The sequence below is a fragment of the Lampetra fluviatilis genome, chromosome 64 (assembly GCF_964198595.1).
Source record: "Lampetra fluviatilis chromosome 64, kcLamFluv1.1, whole genome shotgun sequence".
NCBI lineage: Eukaryota > Metazoa > Chordata > Hyperoartia > Petromyzontiformes > Petromyzontidae > Lampetra > Lampetra fluviatilis.
This window is the reverse complement of record NC_136338.1, coordinates 2,705,486-2,722,607: the sequence shown is the minus strand read 5'-3', so window position 1 is coordinate 2,722,607 and position 17,122 is coordinate 2,705,486. Positions and strand designations below refer to the sequence as shown.

At 49.3% G+C, this 17,122-nt stretch overlaps 1 protein-coding gene across 2 annotated transcripts in view; it reads right to left on the bottom strand.

Moving 5' to 3' along the window:
• The window catches only part of PTPRB (protein tyrosine phosphatase receptor type B), a 75,677-nt gene that overhangs the window by 47,068 nt on the left and 11,487 nt on the right, over window positions 1-17,122 (bottom strand). Inside the window, exon 4 of one of the 2 annotated variants that reach the window (XM_078882297.1) lies at window positions 16,015-16,130. In XM_078882297.1, the coding sequence (XP_078738423.1) occupies window positions 16,015-16,130 (116 nt within the window). Of the gene's footprint in view, window positions 1-2,458; window positions 4,707-16,014; window positions 16,131-17,122 lie in introns of those variants that run through there. The other variant, XM_078882298.1, reaches the window with a different exon arrangement.

The window sequence follows — 17,122 nt, the reverse complement described above, 5'->3', positions numbered from 1 at the left end:
TCAGCGGATTCTTCCAGTTTCAATAAATGTTCCGATTCTGAGGTTATTCTACGTCGGCCTCAGTCTCAAAAATCAGTGCGCTGCCCCACGACCTCGGCGAGCCGAGTTCGATTCCCGCTCGCGACCACCGCCAACGCCAGCGACGATTGTCTGAACCGGTCCCGGGGGGCATCCCCGCTAGGTCGATTGAGCCCGGAGAGAGACAAAGACGGCCGGGCGTGGTGCTGGCCACCCACCTCCTCGTGTGCCGTGCCGGCCTTCGTAGGTGCGACTCGCTAACAGCACTTAATCCCAACAGTCTGTTGAGGCTACAGGGATCGTTATCTAAACACGTGAAGCCAAAACGTGTGCCTCTCTGCTCAAACGAGGCAACGTGTGTGTGCTACCACGTCTTCGAAATTCGTCTGGCCGGCGTGAAAGAGTAGGCCAAGTACAGCGCCCTCTCGAGGAACTCCCTCTAGCGCAGTGGTTCCTTACCTGGGGTGCACGCACCACAGGCTAAGAACCACTGCACTACACTATACACTAAGCGATCATACGCTACACTATACACTACAACAGCGGTGTACACCACACCGGAGGTTCGTAACCTGGGATGCACGAGATGCCCTTCCTGGGGGTGTACGAGATATGGACAGATTATCTTAGAAGGTAAATCATCGAAGACACAAATTAAGTACGGGGCGACGTAAGTACACAACTTAATCTTGATTTGAAGCTTTCGTGACTGCAGGAATCCATACTCTTTGGTTCTTTCGGTAAAAGTCACGTAGGTAGAAAAATAAAATAAAGCACGACGTTTCGGGCGCAACACAAGCGTCCGTCATCAGGTGGGAAAGCGTGGCCTGCTGCTGATGCAGACTGTTTTTAAAAGGTTTGAAATGGGTGTAACCCAAGGGTCATAAAGAAGTGGCCGGGGCTAGTGAAGTTAATGTGAGAAATTAGCATGTAACTAGAAGATAGGAGGAGAGCGGCCTCCTTTGTTTAATCAAACACTCGATGTAGTTTCGATTTAAAGCTTTCGTGACTGCAGGGATTCATCTTCTTGGTTCTTTCGGTAAAGTCACGTAAAAGGGAAGTAATAAAATAATAAAAGTACAACATAATGAATTAATTCTCACGACGTTTCGGCCACAACGCAAGCAGCCGTCCTCAGGTGAAACCAGGTCTGTCGAGGCGACAGCGTCGAAACGTCGTGAGAATTATTTTATTATGTTTTATTTTTATTATTTTATTACTTCCCTTCTACGTGACTTTACCGAAAGAACCAAGAAGATGACTCGATGTAGTTATTAACATTGTACATTTTTTTGTTTACGGTGAAGGGCAAAAACTACTGCAGTCGAACGGGAGGTCCTTCCGACAGCAGTGACACGAACAGGAAATTGCAGGGCAGCGCCTTCAACCATTTTTAGTGTTTTGTTGTTGTTCCGTCAACGAACATTAATTAAGTCAGCAACATTACTTCGTTGGGTTGCTCCAGAAGACCGGTGGTGGAAATTCCACATTTCCGTGGCAGGGTCAAGTTCATCCAAATGACAACCAGTAGCGTATATATAGTAGATTGATTGTCAATATTATCTATAATAGAGGTTTCTGGGTTATATAGCGTAAATATAAATGTGTCGTTTAATCCGCCACCACGGCCAATTCGTTACGAGTACAGCACACCGCTTGTGTGTTAGAGAGTAAACCCACTACAACATTCACAATCACCGCCTGTGTGTTAGAGAGTAAACCCACTACAACATTCACAATCACCGCTTGTGTGTTAGAGAATAAACCCACTACAACATTCACAATCACCGCCTGTGTGTTAGAGAATAAACCCACTACAACATTCACAATCACCGCCTGTGTGTTAGAGAGTAAACCCACTACAACATTCACAACCACCGCCTGTGTGTTAGAGAATAAACCCACTACAACATTCACAATCACCGCCTGTGTGTTAGAGAGTAAACCCACTACAACATTCACAATCACCGCCTGTGTGTTAGAGAGTAAACCCACTACAACATTCACAATCACCGCTTGTGTGTTAGAGAGTAAACCCACTACAACATTCACAATCACCGCTTGTGCGTTAGAGAGTAGAACCCACTACAACATTCACAATCACCGCCTGTGTGTTAGAGAGTAAACCCACTACAACACTCACAATCACCGCCTGTGTGTTAGAGAGTAAACCCACTACAACATTCACAATCACCGCTTGTGCGTTAGAGAGTAGAACCCACTACAACATTTACAATTCCACTACCATAACGTTTCGCCGGTAATTACAAAACAACCAGCATCATCAGGCGGACATCCAGAAGTTGTGGAAAAAAATATTCCAGCAGAGTGCCGTGAACTGCACACATTTGCCCCAACATGCGCGCCCGTGTGCGTGCGTGTGCGTGTGCGCGTGTGTGCTCAGTATAATTCATCTTCGATCGCGTAAATATTCGCTTACCTCCAGTGCAGCCAATGCGGCGAGGATGCCGAAGATGACCATCGTGACAAGGCAGCAGAGGTAGTAGCGGTGGTGGTGGTGGTCGTGAGTGAGTGCAGAGTCCACGAGCAGTATGCCAACAACGCACGCGCGTGTCAGCCAGGAGCGCGCTCGTGTGCTTAGAAGTGTGCACGGGTACATCGAGAGCCAGAACGCCCCTCTAAGTGCAGAATGCCGATTGCGACGTCCCCTTCGAATCGCGACTTACAACGTGTTCGCTAACTTGAACAAAGACAAAGATCCCCCGTTGTAGACTTAAGGGACTGTAGGGGCAAGTGCTGTTAGCGAGCACCTATGAAGGCCGGAACGGCACACGAGGGGGTGGGTGGCCAGCACCACGCCCGACCGCCTTTGTCTCCCCAGTGGCGATGTTTACACACAGCACCGGGTACACATTTCAGGCTGAGTAGACCTAGGGGAGGCCCCAGGACCGATTCAGATAATCGTCACTGGGTGTTGGCCGTGAGCGGGAATCGAACCCGGGTCGCCGGGTTCATAGCGCAGCGTAGCGCAAACCACTACACCACCGCTCCCCACTTTAACACGCGCACACACAAAGGCGACGTTTCGGGCAACGGCCCTACTTGCATAGCACTTCGCTCGCCCCCCCCCGCCGATAAGTAAAGTCTCCGCGCGTACTCAGCAGCTATAAGAGCGGTGGCACTTTGTGCTGCTAGGTAATACAGTTCGCAGGAACATGCACGCCGTGTTTAGATGTGGATGCGTACAGCGGCGATGATGAAGATGCGTGTGCACTGTTTGTTTAGCGGGTACACGTGTTCACGGTGATTGTGTACATATGTGCGAATGCATTGATGTGTGTGCGGAATAGGCGTGCGTGTGTGTGTCTGTGCGTGTGTCTGTGCTCGCTAACAGCACTTGCCCCAACAGTCTGTTAAGGCTACACGGGGGATCTTTGTGTGACGACTCCTCAATGTGTATTTAAGAGATACGGTATTCATATTCTATATATAATGATACAGTACACTAATTACATGCAATTACAGTACGTACAAATGCAGTTTATATATAATGACTAAACAGCGCGTCTTATTGACACAATGTCGTTTAAGCCGTATTAATTCACACATTCACATCAAAGTTCCACAAATACGGGGAGTATATCCACTCTTGAGACGTACAAACGACGCGTGTTAACATACGAGGCATCTACGTAAGTGTGTGTGTTGAACTTTTTTCGCACCGTACGTAGCCAACCGCACGAGTCGGAGGTACGGGCGCACACAGTTACATTTAAACAACCAGCTCTAATTAAATAAGATAACATATGACGCCTCCGTTAAAGTGTGCGCATATACGCCGTAAGCTTAAGACGGGTACGAACGCACGCGCACACGTGCATGAGTATACAAGATTAAAATGTACATTATATTACTATGATACGACAATGAACAGTGAATACATATTTATAACTTATACAATAATAAAAATCATCATAAGCTAAGGGTTAATAATCATCCTTACACACCCCCTTATTCTATAGCTGATCGATTGTTACCATACCCAGTCCCTTTAATTAAATATCAATCACGCAACTCTAAAAACTGTCAATTAACTCTGGCCCGTTTGATCCCTTTTCACTTAAAAATAAAACAACGAATTATTTTAGAACCCCAAACATTCGCAACCGTTTCTCTTCGGTAGCACCAATCAAATGTTGACCATCTCACAAGCCAAGTAAGAAGCGTATGATGACAATAACGCTAATCATCATCATCAATAATAATCATCCTCACATTGCTCCCTTATTCGATAGCTGACCGATGCGGCCATTCCCGGTCACTTTCATCGACATCCTCACAAACGATCGAATCATACAGCAACGTCTACCAAAGTGTCGTCCATCTCACAAAACAAAACAAATAAGCGCATTGACCCATCGCATTTCCTCGCTTGTTTTTGCGCGTTGCCTGTTCAAATGGATGTCAACGATAATCCGGATCTTGTCGAAGTCGCCACGATCGACTTACAATGTGACCTCGTCGCCCAAGTCCATCCGAACAGCGCTCGACCAACAGACCAACAACACGTCCACCACATACCCGGTATCTTATCGATGCTAAAGTTCGACTCCCGTTCGCTAGTTCAGTAGAAAAACAACACGTGTGCACGTGTGTGTGTGTGAGAGAGAGAGAAAGAAAGAAAGAGTTTACGCGTGTTGCGTGCGTGAGAGAATGAATAGAGCCGCGAGAGAGGAAGAGAAATGGGAAAGAGAGAGAGAGAGATGGGAGGAGTTGATTGGAATTATAAACATAGGGGTGGGGTTGATCGAGGAAAAGGCTGAGAGTATGGGTGTGTAGTGTGTGTGGGGGGCTTGCCCTGTCTGACTCTCTCCTCTTAGCTCTCTCTCTCTCCTTTCCCTCCCTCTCTCTCTCTAAACTCCAAATATACAGCAGCAGGCGTCAGAGTCAGGATCGAACCAACGACCTCCTGTACACCAGGCGAGGTAGTTAACATCTCCTACCCACCGTGGCGCCCTTAATGATGGCATTATCAAATAATTAATGGGCTGCTGTGCAACCTGTAACCTCACCAAACAGGCACGGCGAAGCGTTCACTCAGTAGGGCACCGTGATCAGTACCCTCAGCATCCTTTGCACAAGTGGACCTGCTTGTCCTTTATAGGATTCGCCCTTCTGACCTGCTTAGAGCCTGGGTTCGAATCTAGGCTCAGCCGCCCGTGGTTAAAGCTGCTCCTCCACCGTGGTGAGTTGATGGGCCGCAACTAACCCGTCATATTTTTGGGGTTTTCAAATTGATTTCGACCGAACACTTGAATAGTTTTATGTGACCACGTAAAAGCCCGCGGAAGCTTGCGAGCGCCGCCAGAGATGCGACCTGGCCACGCGTGATGGCTCATCGAAGTGGCTTAAAGTTTCCACTTAAAAGCTTTCGTGACTGCAGGGATTCATGTTCATTGGGTCTTTCGGTAAAGCCACGGACGACAGGTTCAAAGAAAGCAACGGAACATATTTGCTTTGAACCTATCTACGTGACTTTTACCCAAAGACCCAAAGAATATGGCTTAATGCCATCATCGCCGTACGTGGGGATTTAATGAAGAAGGCACTTAATAACACTGGTCAACAAAAAAGAAACATTTTTTTCTGGCCTGGAATTTTGCAGCTGTTTTAGACTAATTTCAGGGTGCTGATTCCAAATCTGATCTCAGATTTGCTCTATCACATCTCATTTTTATGCTATCGGCATACCCCACTTTCATTGATTTTACCCGAAATTAACTCTGTTACTTATGATTGCAAGTTGTTGCGAGTCAGTGACTGCTTTAGTGTTCAAATATGGTGCTGTATTTTTAGGATAGCGTGTTTATAATATAATTTTATGTAGATATCCACATTTATTTAATATTTTTCTTCTGCAGTTTTCATTGAAAATTCAATATTTGATATCTCAAAAACCTGATGTGATAGTCAAAAACTGATGCCAGATTTGGAATCAGCACCCCCAAATTACTTTAAAACCGTTGGAATACCTGACGCCAGAAAAAGTATGTTGACCAGTGTTATAATTGAGTGCACACTTTTCGGCGGAGGAGGGAACAGCATGGGAGGGGAACTCTAAGAACAATCCACACGGCCGCAGGGGAGAGCGAACACGCACGCGGACTCCACTCACACGGACTAACACAAAGACAAAGATCCCCCGTGTAGCCTCAACAGACTGTTGGGGCAAGTGCTGTTAGCGAGCAGCACCCTATGGAGGCCGGCACGGCACGCATTGGGGGTGGGTGGGCAGCTACTACGCCCGACCGCCTTTGTCTCCCCAGTGGCGATGTTTACACACCACACCGGGTACTCCATTTGAGGCCGAGTCGACCTAGGGGAGGTCCAGGACCGGTTCAGATATTCGTCACCCGGTGTTGTCCGTGAGCGGGAAATCGAACTCGGGTCGCCGGGTTCTGTAGCGCTAACCGCTGCACCACCGCTCCCCACAGACCGACACCAAAGACAAAGACTACGACACCCCCGTGTAGCCCCAACAGACTGTTGGGGCAAGTGCTGTTAGCGAGAAGCAGCAGCACCACCGATGAAGGCTGGCACGGCGCGCGAGGAAGGGGATGGGTGGCCAGCACCACGCCCGGTCGCCTTTGACTCACACACACACGCTCTGTAGAACAGGGGGGGCGGAGGCTATGGAGGGGGACATTCAAACTCCCCACATATATATACAGTAAAATCTTGGATTACGAGTAACTTGGTCTGCGAGTGTTTTGCAAGACGAGCAAAATTTTTAAATAAATATTAATTTGATAAACGAGCGAGGTCTTGCAATACGAGTAGTACGTGCAGCATACGCTTTGTCTACCGAGCGTCACGTGATCACAACTGATATACGAGTGCTTTGATATACGAGTGCTTTGGATTACAGACACGTTTCCGGGAACGAATTATGCTCGCAACTCAAGGTTTTACTGTACGGGGGTATAGAACACGCAGACTCCAACACATCGCCTCAATTATTCAAGCTATAAGAGCAATAAGAAGTAACGGTCGCGGTTTAGACTGTGCCACGTGACGGACATTTGAGGGCTGAGTTTCAGTAGCTCGGTGCTGCTGCGTTCGGCGATCTGTGTGGCTATAGGTTGAACTTCTTTCGCACCGTACGTAGCCAACTGTGCCAATCGGAGCAATGCAGCGCAAAAGAAAATGAGTTTGTCCGATTTCGATGGTGACGATTTTAAAGTTGCGTAGCTCCCAGCGGCTTCCTAATAACGGAAGGGAAGAGCGTTCCAGACGGCCGCAGAAAACGCATCTGAAAGCGCCGCGCGACGACACCGTCACCGTCATCGTTCAATGGCTCAGCCAAACGCCGCTTGCTGCTGCTGCTGCTGCTACTGCTGCTGCTACTGCTGCTGCTACTGCTGCTGCTACTACTGCTGCTACTGCTGCTACTGCTGCTGCTACTGCTGCTGCTACTGCTGCTGCTGCAACTGCTGCTACTGCTGCTGCTACTACTGCTGCTGCTGCTGCTACTACTGCTGCTGCTACTGCTGCTGCTACTGCTGCTACTGCTGCTGCGAGGTTGGCGGTCGGAGTGCCGCGTGATGACGATGGTCTCTTGCTCCGTGACGAGATCAGCGGAGGCGATTGGGAATCGTGGTCGGGCTAGAGCGGTGCGATGAAGCTCGGCGTAGAGGCTCATGGCGGGCTAGAGGAGCGAGCCACGTCTGGTTAGCGGATGCACGCGCACACACAACAACAACAACAATCGCCATTCTCCACAATGTGGCGGCGACGTCACCACGGCGCTCGTGCCAGGCTAGGTGCGCTTTAAGGCCACCATAATAAAACACACACACACACAGCTCAAGAAAAAAAAAATCGGGGCACTGTGCCCCATCTCTCCACGCGCACAAACATTTGGTAGTTTTCGCAGCGAGTATTCGACAATTGTGAAATGTGCCCGCTTTGGATGTCTGGCCCCAGCCAAAAGGTATTGGGACAGCCCTCGCTGGGCCCTCTGTCCACGCGCGCAAACATTGGGGAGTTTTCGCAGCGAGTATTCGACAATTGTGAAAGGTGCCCGGTTTGAATGTCTGGCCCCAGCCAAAAGGTATTGGAGAGCGTTTATTGGGCCCTCTGTCCACGCGCGCAAACATTTTCCGAAACGTCGTGATTTTTATTTTATTTTTATTTAACTTTTATTAATTTTAGTTTACATTTTTTTACCTACGTGACTTTACCGAAAAAACCCAAAAATATGAATCCTTGCAGTCACGATAGCTTCAAATCTAGAATTTGGTAGTTTTTCGCAGCGAGTATTCGACAATTGCGGAAAGGTGCCCGCTTTGGATGTCTGGCCCCAGTCAAAAGGTATTGGAGAGCCCTTATTGGGCCCTCAGGAAGGAAAGTATCCCCACCCCGACACACAAAGACAAAAGCAGGAAGCGCCTCAAATCAATTACCAGTCACATTCCAGGCGGACAGGAATTGGCCTTTGCCTCAGCGGATTCTTGGATCTATCTGTGCGGTGACTTCGCGTGTTACACACCCCCCCCCCCGCCGCTCCTCATCCCCTTCTCGTGTGCGTGGAGGGGTTTGCTCCGGGTTCTCCGGTTTGATCCGACAAAGATTTTAGATCCCCCGTATAGCCTTCACAGACTGTAGGGGCAAGTGCTGTTAGCAAGCACCTATGAAGGCCGGAACGGTACACGAGGGGGTGGGTGGCCAGCGCCACGCCCGACCGCCTTTGTCTCCCCAGTGGCGATGTTTACTGCACACCGCACCAGGTACTCATTTGAGGCTGAGTCGACCTAGGGGAGGACCAGGACCGAATCAGATAAATCGTCGCTTGGTGTTGGCCGTGAGCGGGAATCGAACTCAGGTCGCCGGGTTCGTAGCGCAGCGTAGCGCTAACTGCTATGCTATCCACACACACACACGCGCGTAGCCAAACAATGTTAATTTTGCTCATGTTTATATCTTGTTTGCATTCTATGGAGGAGCACAAATGTGTTCGATTGCCAGTGCCCTTGCGAATAACGTCCGGCAGTGCAGTGGGGATATTTTGCCGAACGAGTCTGACTCTGCTGATGAGCCTACAGAAAGTTGAAACCGGCCCAGAGTGGTCTTTTATATTTGCTCGCTAAAATAATGCCGTTAGAAAATGCATTCTAATTGCCACACGTGAGCTCCTCTCCCCCATGCCACGGGTGACGTTATTTTGGATTGCTTTCAACATTTCCATTGTACACAGTGACGGTTGTTTTTTTTCGTGTTTTGTTTTAGCCATGTTTATGAAATGTCCCTGCTTTTGTTCAACGCGGCCTCCGTAAAGCCTCTCTTCCCATGCGTGTATGTTTGTGTGTTGAACTTCGTTCGCGCCGTACGTAGCCAACCGTGGCCAATCGGAGTTGCGGGGGGAAGTCAACAAACTAAACAATGTGTGTGTGTTGAACTTCATTCGCACCATACGTAGTCAACCGTGGCCAATCGGGGGTGCGGGGGAAGGACACACAAACTGAACACAAAAAGCAGTTCTCAAGAAATGAGTTTGGCAATCTAAACGACGATGATTCAAAAGTTGCACAGCTCAAAGCGACTTCCGAATATCGGGAGGGAAGAGAGCGTTCCAGACGGCTGCATCTGAAAGCGCGTGATGCCGTGAGTATCTTTGTGCGATGGCGAGCCAAAAGCTGCCACCGTCGTACCAGCCCCTGTAAACCCTCGCTTCCCATGTAGTGTGCTGGCTACCGTCCTACCAGCGGCTTTATACAGCCCCATGTAAACCCTCCCTTCCCACGTAACGTACCTGTCACTTTGGCCGGGTTTCCATTGATAGATAGAATCTTAGCTCAATGGACATTACCCCAAATAAACTTGCTGACTTGCTGGATACCATTAATTTGGAAAGCCAATACAGATAGTCCTCGGCTTATGAACACCCGCACTTACGAACTAGATTCCATGAAATATTTGTGTTTGTTCCATTGGAACCTCACTTGCCAGAAGAAAAAATATGATAATTGTTGTGTGGTGTCATCTGGCCCTACACCAATGGGGACTAGGCTCTAAAGAAAGCCGTCTCGGGTGTGGGCCAATCAACTTCAAGGACAGTGCATATTATCATCCTTATCAGAGTTGCTTTTTTTTGTTTGCTTTTTTGACTACTTGTGTTGTGGTCATTGCAAACATGATGCCTTGAATAAAGGTGTCAGTTTTGTACCAGTTAAAAGGGTAAAAACCTACTATTATGATAATTGTTTTTTTACCCTTTTATCTAGCAACAAAACTGACACCTTTTTTACAAGGAGTCATGTTTGCATAGACCACAATACCTGCAGTCGTAATGCAAACAAAAAACATAACTCTGATAATGTATGCACTGTCCTTGAAGTTGATTGGTCCACACCCGAGACAGCTTTCCTTAGAGCCTAGTCTCACATGGTGTTGGACCTGATGACGCCAAAAGGCGCCTTTTGGCGTCATCTGGTGTTTGTTGTTTAGCATTGACTTAAAACGCGAACTCTCGCTTGCAAAATGCACTGTGTCACTTTTTTGTCCGGCTGAACGATCCTCCTTGAGATGTAGCGAGCAGGCCTCGTGCTGGGAGTGAGTGTTTGACGTGTGTGGGCATTTAAATAACGTCGATTACAGGGACTCCTTTATTTACGAGCATTCGACTTACGAACTTTCAGAGATACTAACAAAACCTGGTCCGTATGTCATGTAGATGCCACGTGAAGAACCAGTGGCATCTACATCTGCAGAACATGAAAAGCCAGTGGCATCTACATTTGCAGAACGTGAAGAACCAGTGGCATCTACATCTGCAGAACGTGAAGAGCCAGTGGCATCTACATCTTCAGAACAAGGAACCAGTGGCATCTACATCTGCAGAACAAGGAACCAGTGGCATCTACAACTGCAGAACATGAAGAGCCAGTGGCATCTACATCTACAGAACGTGAAGAACCAGTGGCATCTACATCTGCAGAACAAGGAACCAGTGGCATCTACATCTACAGAACGTGAAGAACCAGTGGCATCTACATCTGCAGAACGTAAGGAACCAGTGGCATCTACATCTGCAGAACGTGAAAAACCAGTGGCATCTACATCTACAGAACGTGAAGAACCAGTGGCATCTTCAACTGCAGAACGTGAAGAACCAGTGGCATCTACATCTGCAGAACGTGAAGAACCAGTGGCATCTACATCTGCAGAACGTGAAGAACCAGTGGAATCTACATCTGCAGACAATAATAACCAGTGGCATCTACATCTGCAGGAGATTATACAACGTTTCAAGCCATCCCACCATGTTTAGCGTACACGCTGCACAACATGTTTGGAATGGACAGGAGTAAAGTTGGGACAAATCGACTTTCGAACAGAGACCTCTAGAACCTAACTCATTCGTAAACAGACGAGTTCCTGTCTGTGTTCCGACTCACGAACCGTTCAACTTACGTACGGGTCCCAGGAACGAATTACGCTCGTATGTCGAGGACTGCCCGTAGGCTGATTGACTAATCATAAGCCTATGAGACCTCATTTACCAGTGGCAAAATATAGCAGGTTTTTACCCTTTCAACTGGTACAAAACTGACACCTTTATACAAGGCATCATGTTTGCAATAACCACAACACAAGCAGTCAAAATGCAAACAAAAAGAAACAACACCAATGGAGACTAGGTTCTAATAAAAGCTGTCTCGGGTGTGGACCAATCAACTTCAAGGACAGTGCATATCATTATCATTATCAGAGTTGTTTCTTTTTGTTTGCATTTTGACTGCTTGTGTTGTGGTTATTGCAAACATGATGCCTTGTATAAAGGTGTCAGTTTTGTACCAGTTGAAAGGGTCAAAACCTACTATAATCATAAGCCTGTTTATATATATACATTCTACTTGAAGACACAGAATGAGAGTTCAGCTTACGTTCGAACGTGCGTTGCTACGTGTATATCGTATGATCTTCACATCGCTGCGATCGCCCTGGCCGTGAGTTACAACGCAAAAAAGAAAAGGTTGCGTCCGAGCTTTTTTGTGGGAATTGGTAAATCGCCGGACACACGCCGCTTGGAAGCCAAGTTCAAAAAATAAATTTCATGATTCCAAAACGACTTTCTCGAGCCGACCCTCAGGGACCGCCGCTGGGCGAGCCGGCGACTCGAAGTGCCTCTGGCAATCGTCTCGGCGACAATGCAACAATGAAAGGAAAAAGGTTTTTTAGCGTTCGACGAAGCGAGGGGGGAAAAAAAAATTGGTGACAACAAGTAAGAAAAATCGCGCGCGTGCATGGATTTTGTATTATTATTATTATTAAAATTGGTAAGAACAAGGAAAAAAAATCGGGCGCGTGCATGGATTATGTAATTAAAAAAAATTACGTTTTCCAACACGCGTTTGTCAATTACTTTTTGTTTGTTTGTTTAACCGTTGATTTTTCAGTTCTTCCACGTTTTGGGGGGGGGGGGGGGTTCCCCAATGATTTTTGTAAATTTTTAAACAGATTATGTCGGTGGTGACGATGCGGCCGCTGCCGTTACTGTGTTGTCGGTGGTGCAGTCGATGATCCACCTCGGCACGTTGGAGCAATGCTCCTTCCTCGCAGCACGTGGAGAGGCCAGGGAGGTGTTAGAGTGGAATGTCTCTACCTCCCTACGTGCTATGAAGAAGAGGCCATCGTTACGCATTTATTTTAAGGCCACGATGTTATTGACGGAAGGCGTTGCGTTTCTTAAATGGGCTCTGTCCAGCACCCCCAAAGGGTACAAGTCCCAAATGGGAGCACGACTCATTCTGGCACCTCCGATTTGCACGGTTGGCTACGTACGGTGCGAAAGAAGTTCACCATACATACATAGACTCGCACAGAAACCCATAGACTCGCGCACAGACACAGACTCACACAGTGACCCATAGACTCACACAGAGACCCATAGACTCGCACAGAGACCCATAGACTCACACAGAAATACATAGACTCACACAAAGACCCATAAACTCACAGAGACCCATAGACTCACACAGAGCCCCATAGACTTGCACAGAGACACATAGACTCACACAGAGACCCATAGACTCACACAGAGACCCATAGACTCACGCAGAGACCCATAGACACCCACGGACGGACAGAGTTGACGCGTTCACGCTTGCCAACCATAAGTTGGAAAGCATTAAAACGACAAAGGACCCTCGGTATACCCGTTTATAAATTATCGGGGCAACCCTGCTAATCTATGGGTGTCTCTGTGGGTTTCAATGGGTGCCTCTGTGGGTCTCTGTGTGTGTACGTGTATGTGTGTTGAACTTATTTACACCGTTCGTAGACAACCCTGTTAATCTATGGGTGCCTCTGTGGGTGTCTCTGTGGGTGTCTCTGTGTATGTACTGTATGTTGAACTTTTTTCGCACCGTACGTAGTCACCTGTGCTAATCTATGGGTGTATCTGTGGGTGTCTATGGGTGTCTCTGTGAGTCTCTGTGTATGTACTGTATGTTGAATTTTTTTCGCACCGTACGTAGTCACCTGTGCTATTCTATTGGTGTCTCTGTGAGTCTCTGTGTATGTACTGTATGTTGAACTTCTTTCGCATCGTACGTAGCCAACGGTGCAAATCGGAGGTTTCAGCGAGCACCAACGAAGGCCGGTTCACTGCGCGCAATCTGGTGGCCATCATCACGCCTGGCCGCCTTTGTCTCCCCAGTGTCAGAGTTATTGTGAACCCTCCGTTACAGACAGACAATCCGACATAGGTAATATATTGACGATCTTAACCTTCATAATTGTTTTTTTACCCTTCTATCTGGCAACAAAACTGACACCTTTTTTTTACAAGGAGTCATGTTTACATAGACCACAATACCTGCAGTCATAATGCAAACCAAAAACATAACTCTGATAATGTATGCACTGTCCTTGAAGTTGATTGGTCCACACCCGAGACAGCTTTCCTTAGAGCCTAGTCTCACATGGTGTTGGACCAGATGACGCCAAAAGGCGCACAACTCAAAGACAATGCACCATCAGAGTATGAGAGCTCGGGGTAAGCATTTACACCATTGGAACCTCATTTGCATTATGACTGCAGGTATTGTGGTCTATGTGAACATGACTCCTTGTAAAAAAAGGTGTCAGTTTTGTTGCCAGATAGAAGGGTAAAAAAACAATTATCATATTTTTACTGGCAAATGAGGTTCCAATGGTGATCTTAACCTTCATTTGAAAAGCGTCAAACTGATAACAGAAGTAGTGGTGCCTACTGCACTATTAAAACACGACTTGTATTTTGCCAGGTAAGCCCCCACTGAGCTATGCAGCTCTTTCTTAGAAGTGACCTGGCCACAAATCACGAACGACAGCTCAACGAAATGGCTTCTCATCATCGCGTGGAAATTGTAAAGCAGCCAAATGCTCTAAACGCGTGTTTCTAAATGTGGAGGGGGAAACCGCAGGACCCGGAGAAAAATCCACACGACCACGAGGAGAGAGAGACACCGCAAACTCCAAATATACATCAGCAGGCGTCAGGGTTGGGAACGAACCCACGACCTCCTGTATACCAGGCGAGGAAGTTAAGATCTCCTAGCCACTGTGATGATGATGAGAGATGCAAACTCCAAATATACAGCAGCAGGTGTCAGGGTCGGGATCAGGATCGAACCCACGACCTCCTGTATACCAGTCGAGGTAGTCAACATCTCCTTGCCACCGTGATGATGATGAGAGACGCAAACTCCAAATATACAGCAGCAGCAGGCGTCAGGGTCGGGATCGAACCCACGACCTCCTGAATACAAGGCGAGGTAGTCAACATCTCATAGTCACCATGGCAGCAATTCAATTGGAATGCGCCAAATCTCGGAAGCTAAGCTGGCTTTGAGCCTGGACAGTCCTGGGAAGGACGACCGCCGTGGACTTAATTCCAGCTGGGTCTGCCCGGGGTAAGTGACCCGGGAAAACAACAACAACAACAACAACGAACAAATATCCGCAACCGGCACACCGCATCGAGTATACGGGATAGGCCCTCACTTGCACAGGGCACCGTGAGCCGGGCGTGTGTGAATTTGTGTTGCAGAGAGCGCGCACTTCACACGGGGAACTCGTGTTGTGTGGGTGTGCAGGCCACGTGTGCAGGCCACGTGTGCAGGCCACGTGTGCAGGCCACGTGTGCAGGCCACGTGTGCAGGCCACGTGTGCAGGCCACGTGTGCAGGCCACGTGTGCAGGCCACGTGTGCAGGCCACGTGTGCAGGCCACGTGTGCAGGCCACGTGTGCAGGCCACGTGTGCAGGCCACGTGTGCAGGCCACGTGTGCAGGCCACGTGTGCAGGCCACGTGTGCAGGCCACGTGTGCAGGCCACGTGTGCAGGCCACGTGTGCAGGCCACGTGTGCAGGCCACGTGTGCAGGCCACGTGTGCAGGCCACGTGTGCAGGCCACGTGTGCAGGCCACGTGTGCAGGCCACGTGTGCAGGCCACGTGTGCAGGCCACGTGTGCAGGCCACGTGTGCAGGCCACGTGTGCAGGCCACGTGTGCAGGCCACGTGTGCAGGCCACGTGTGCAGGCCACGTGTGCAGGCCACGTGTGCAGGCCACGTGTGCAGGCCACGTGTGCAGGCCACGTGTGCAGGCCACGTGTGCAGGCCACGTGTGCAGGCCACGTGTGCAGGCCACGTGTGCAGGCCACGTGTGCAGGCCACGTGTGCAGGCCACGTGTGCAGGCCACGTGTGCAGGCCACGTGTGCAGGCCACGTGTGCAGGCCACGTGTGCAGGCCACGTGTGCAGGCCACGTGTGCAGGCCACGTGTGCAGGCCACGTGTGCAGGCCACGTGTGCAGGCCACGTGTGCAGGCCACGTGTGCAGGCCACGTGTGCAGGCCACGTGTGCAGGCCACGTGTGCAGGCCACGTGTGCAGGCCACGTGTGCAGGCCACGTGTGCAGGCCACGTGTGCAGGCCACGTGTGCAGGCCACGTGTGCAGGCCACGTGTGCAGGCCACGTGCGCGTAAGGACCACACCTGGGTGATCGTCTCGTTGCTGCTCAACTCGGCCTCGTCGCTGGGCAGGGCCACCTTGTACTTGGCCCTGACCTGGAGTTCAACCTCCTCCTCCTCCTCGTATGTTGGCCGTGGCTCTGCGGGCAGTCACAACAGGGAGAGCGGTCACAACAAGGGCAGTCGCAGGAGGGCAGTCATGGCAGGGGCAGTCACCGAGTGGACTGACAAGAGGGCAGTGACGAGAGTAATCACGGGGGAGGGGCGCAGCTACAATTGCCAAAAAGGTCGTCGCGTGAAAGGGCAGTCAAGGGAAGGGCAGTCAAACGGAGACTGATGTTCGCGCAGTTGCGGCCGTAACTACTGGAAGTGCAGTCACGGGATAGGCCAGTCAGGGAACAGTAACAGAAGAAGAGTAACAGGTTAGTCACGGGGCAATTGCAGAAGGGCAGTCGCGGTAAAGGGCAGAAGAGCAGGTGGACCTGGCTCCGAGATGGAACCTCGGTCTCGTGAGCTGGTGTGAGAGCATGAGATTGCGTGAGAGTGATTGCGTGAGAGTGATTGCGTGAGAGTGCGTGGAAGTGATTGCATTAGATTGCGTGAGACCGATTGCGCGAGACCGATTGCGTGAGAGTCAGATTTCTTGTCGAGTGAATGCATGAGATTGCGCGAGACCGATTGCGCGAGACCGATTGCGCGAGACCGATTGCGTGAGACCGATTGCGCGAGACCGATTGCGCGAGACCGATTGCGTGAGAGAACAGAATGCAAGAGCTCACGTCTCCCTCCTCTCGACTGCGCGCCACGCTCACCTCTGAACAATCATCGCGGGCTATAAAGGATGTACAATTATTTTATTATTTATTATATCCGCGCACGGGACTTTGTTTCCAAGTCGTATAAATATCACAGGTCAGACGGGGGTAGTCCCTCTCTTTTTGTTGTTGTTGTTTAAACCAGACGCTTCCAAACTTCTAAATCGGCACGTCCTCCACGGTGGCTAGGAGATGTTAACTACCTCGCCTGGTGTACAGGAGGTCGTGGGTTCGATCCCCGACCCTGACGCCTGCTGCTGTATATTTGGAGTTTGCGTCTCTCATCATCATCACGGTGGCTAGGAGATGTTAACTAC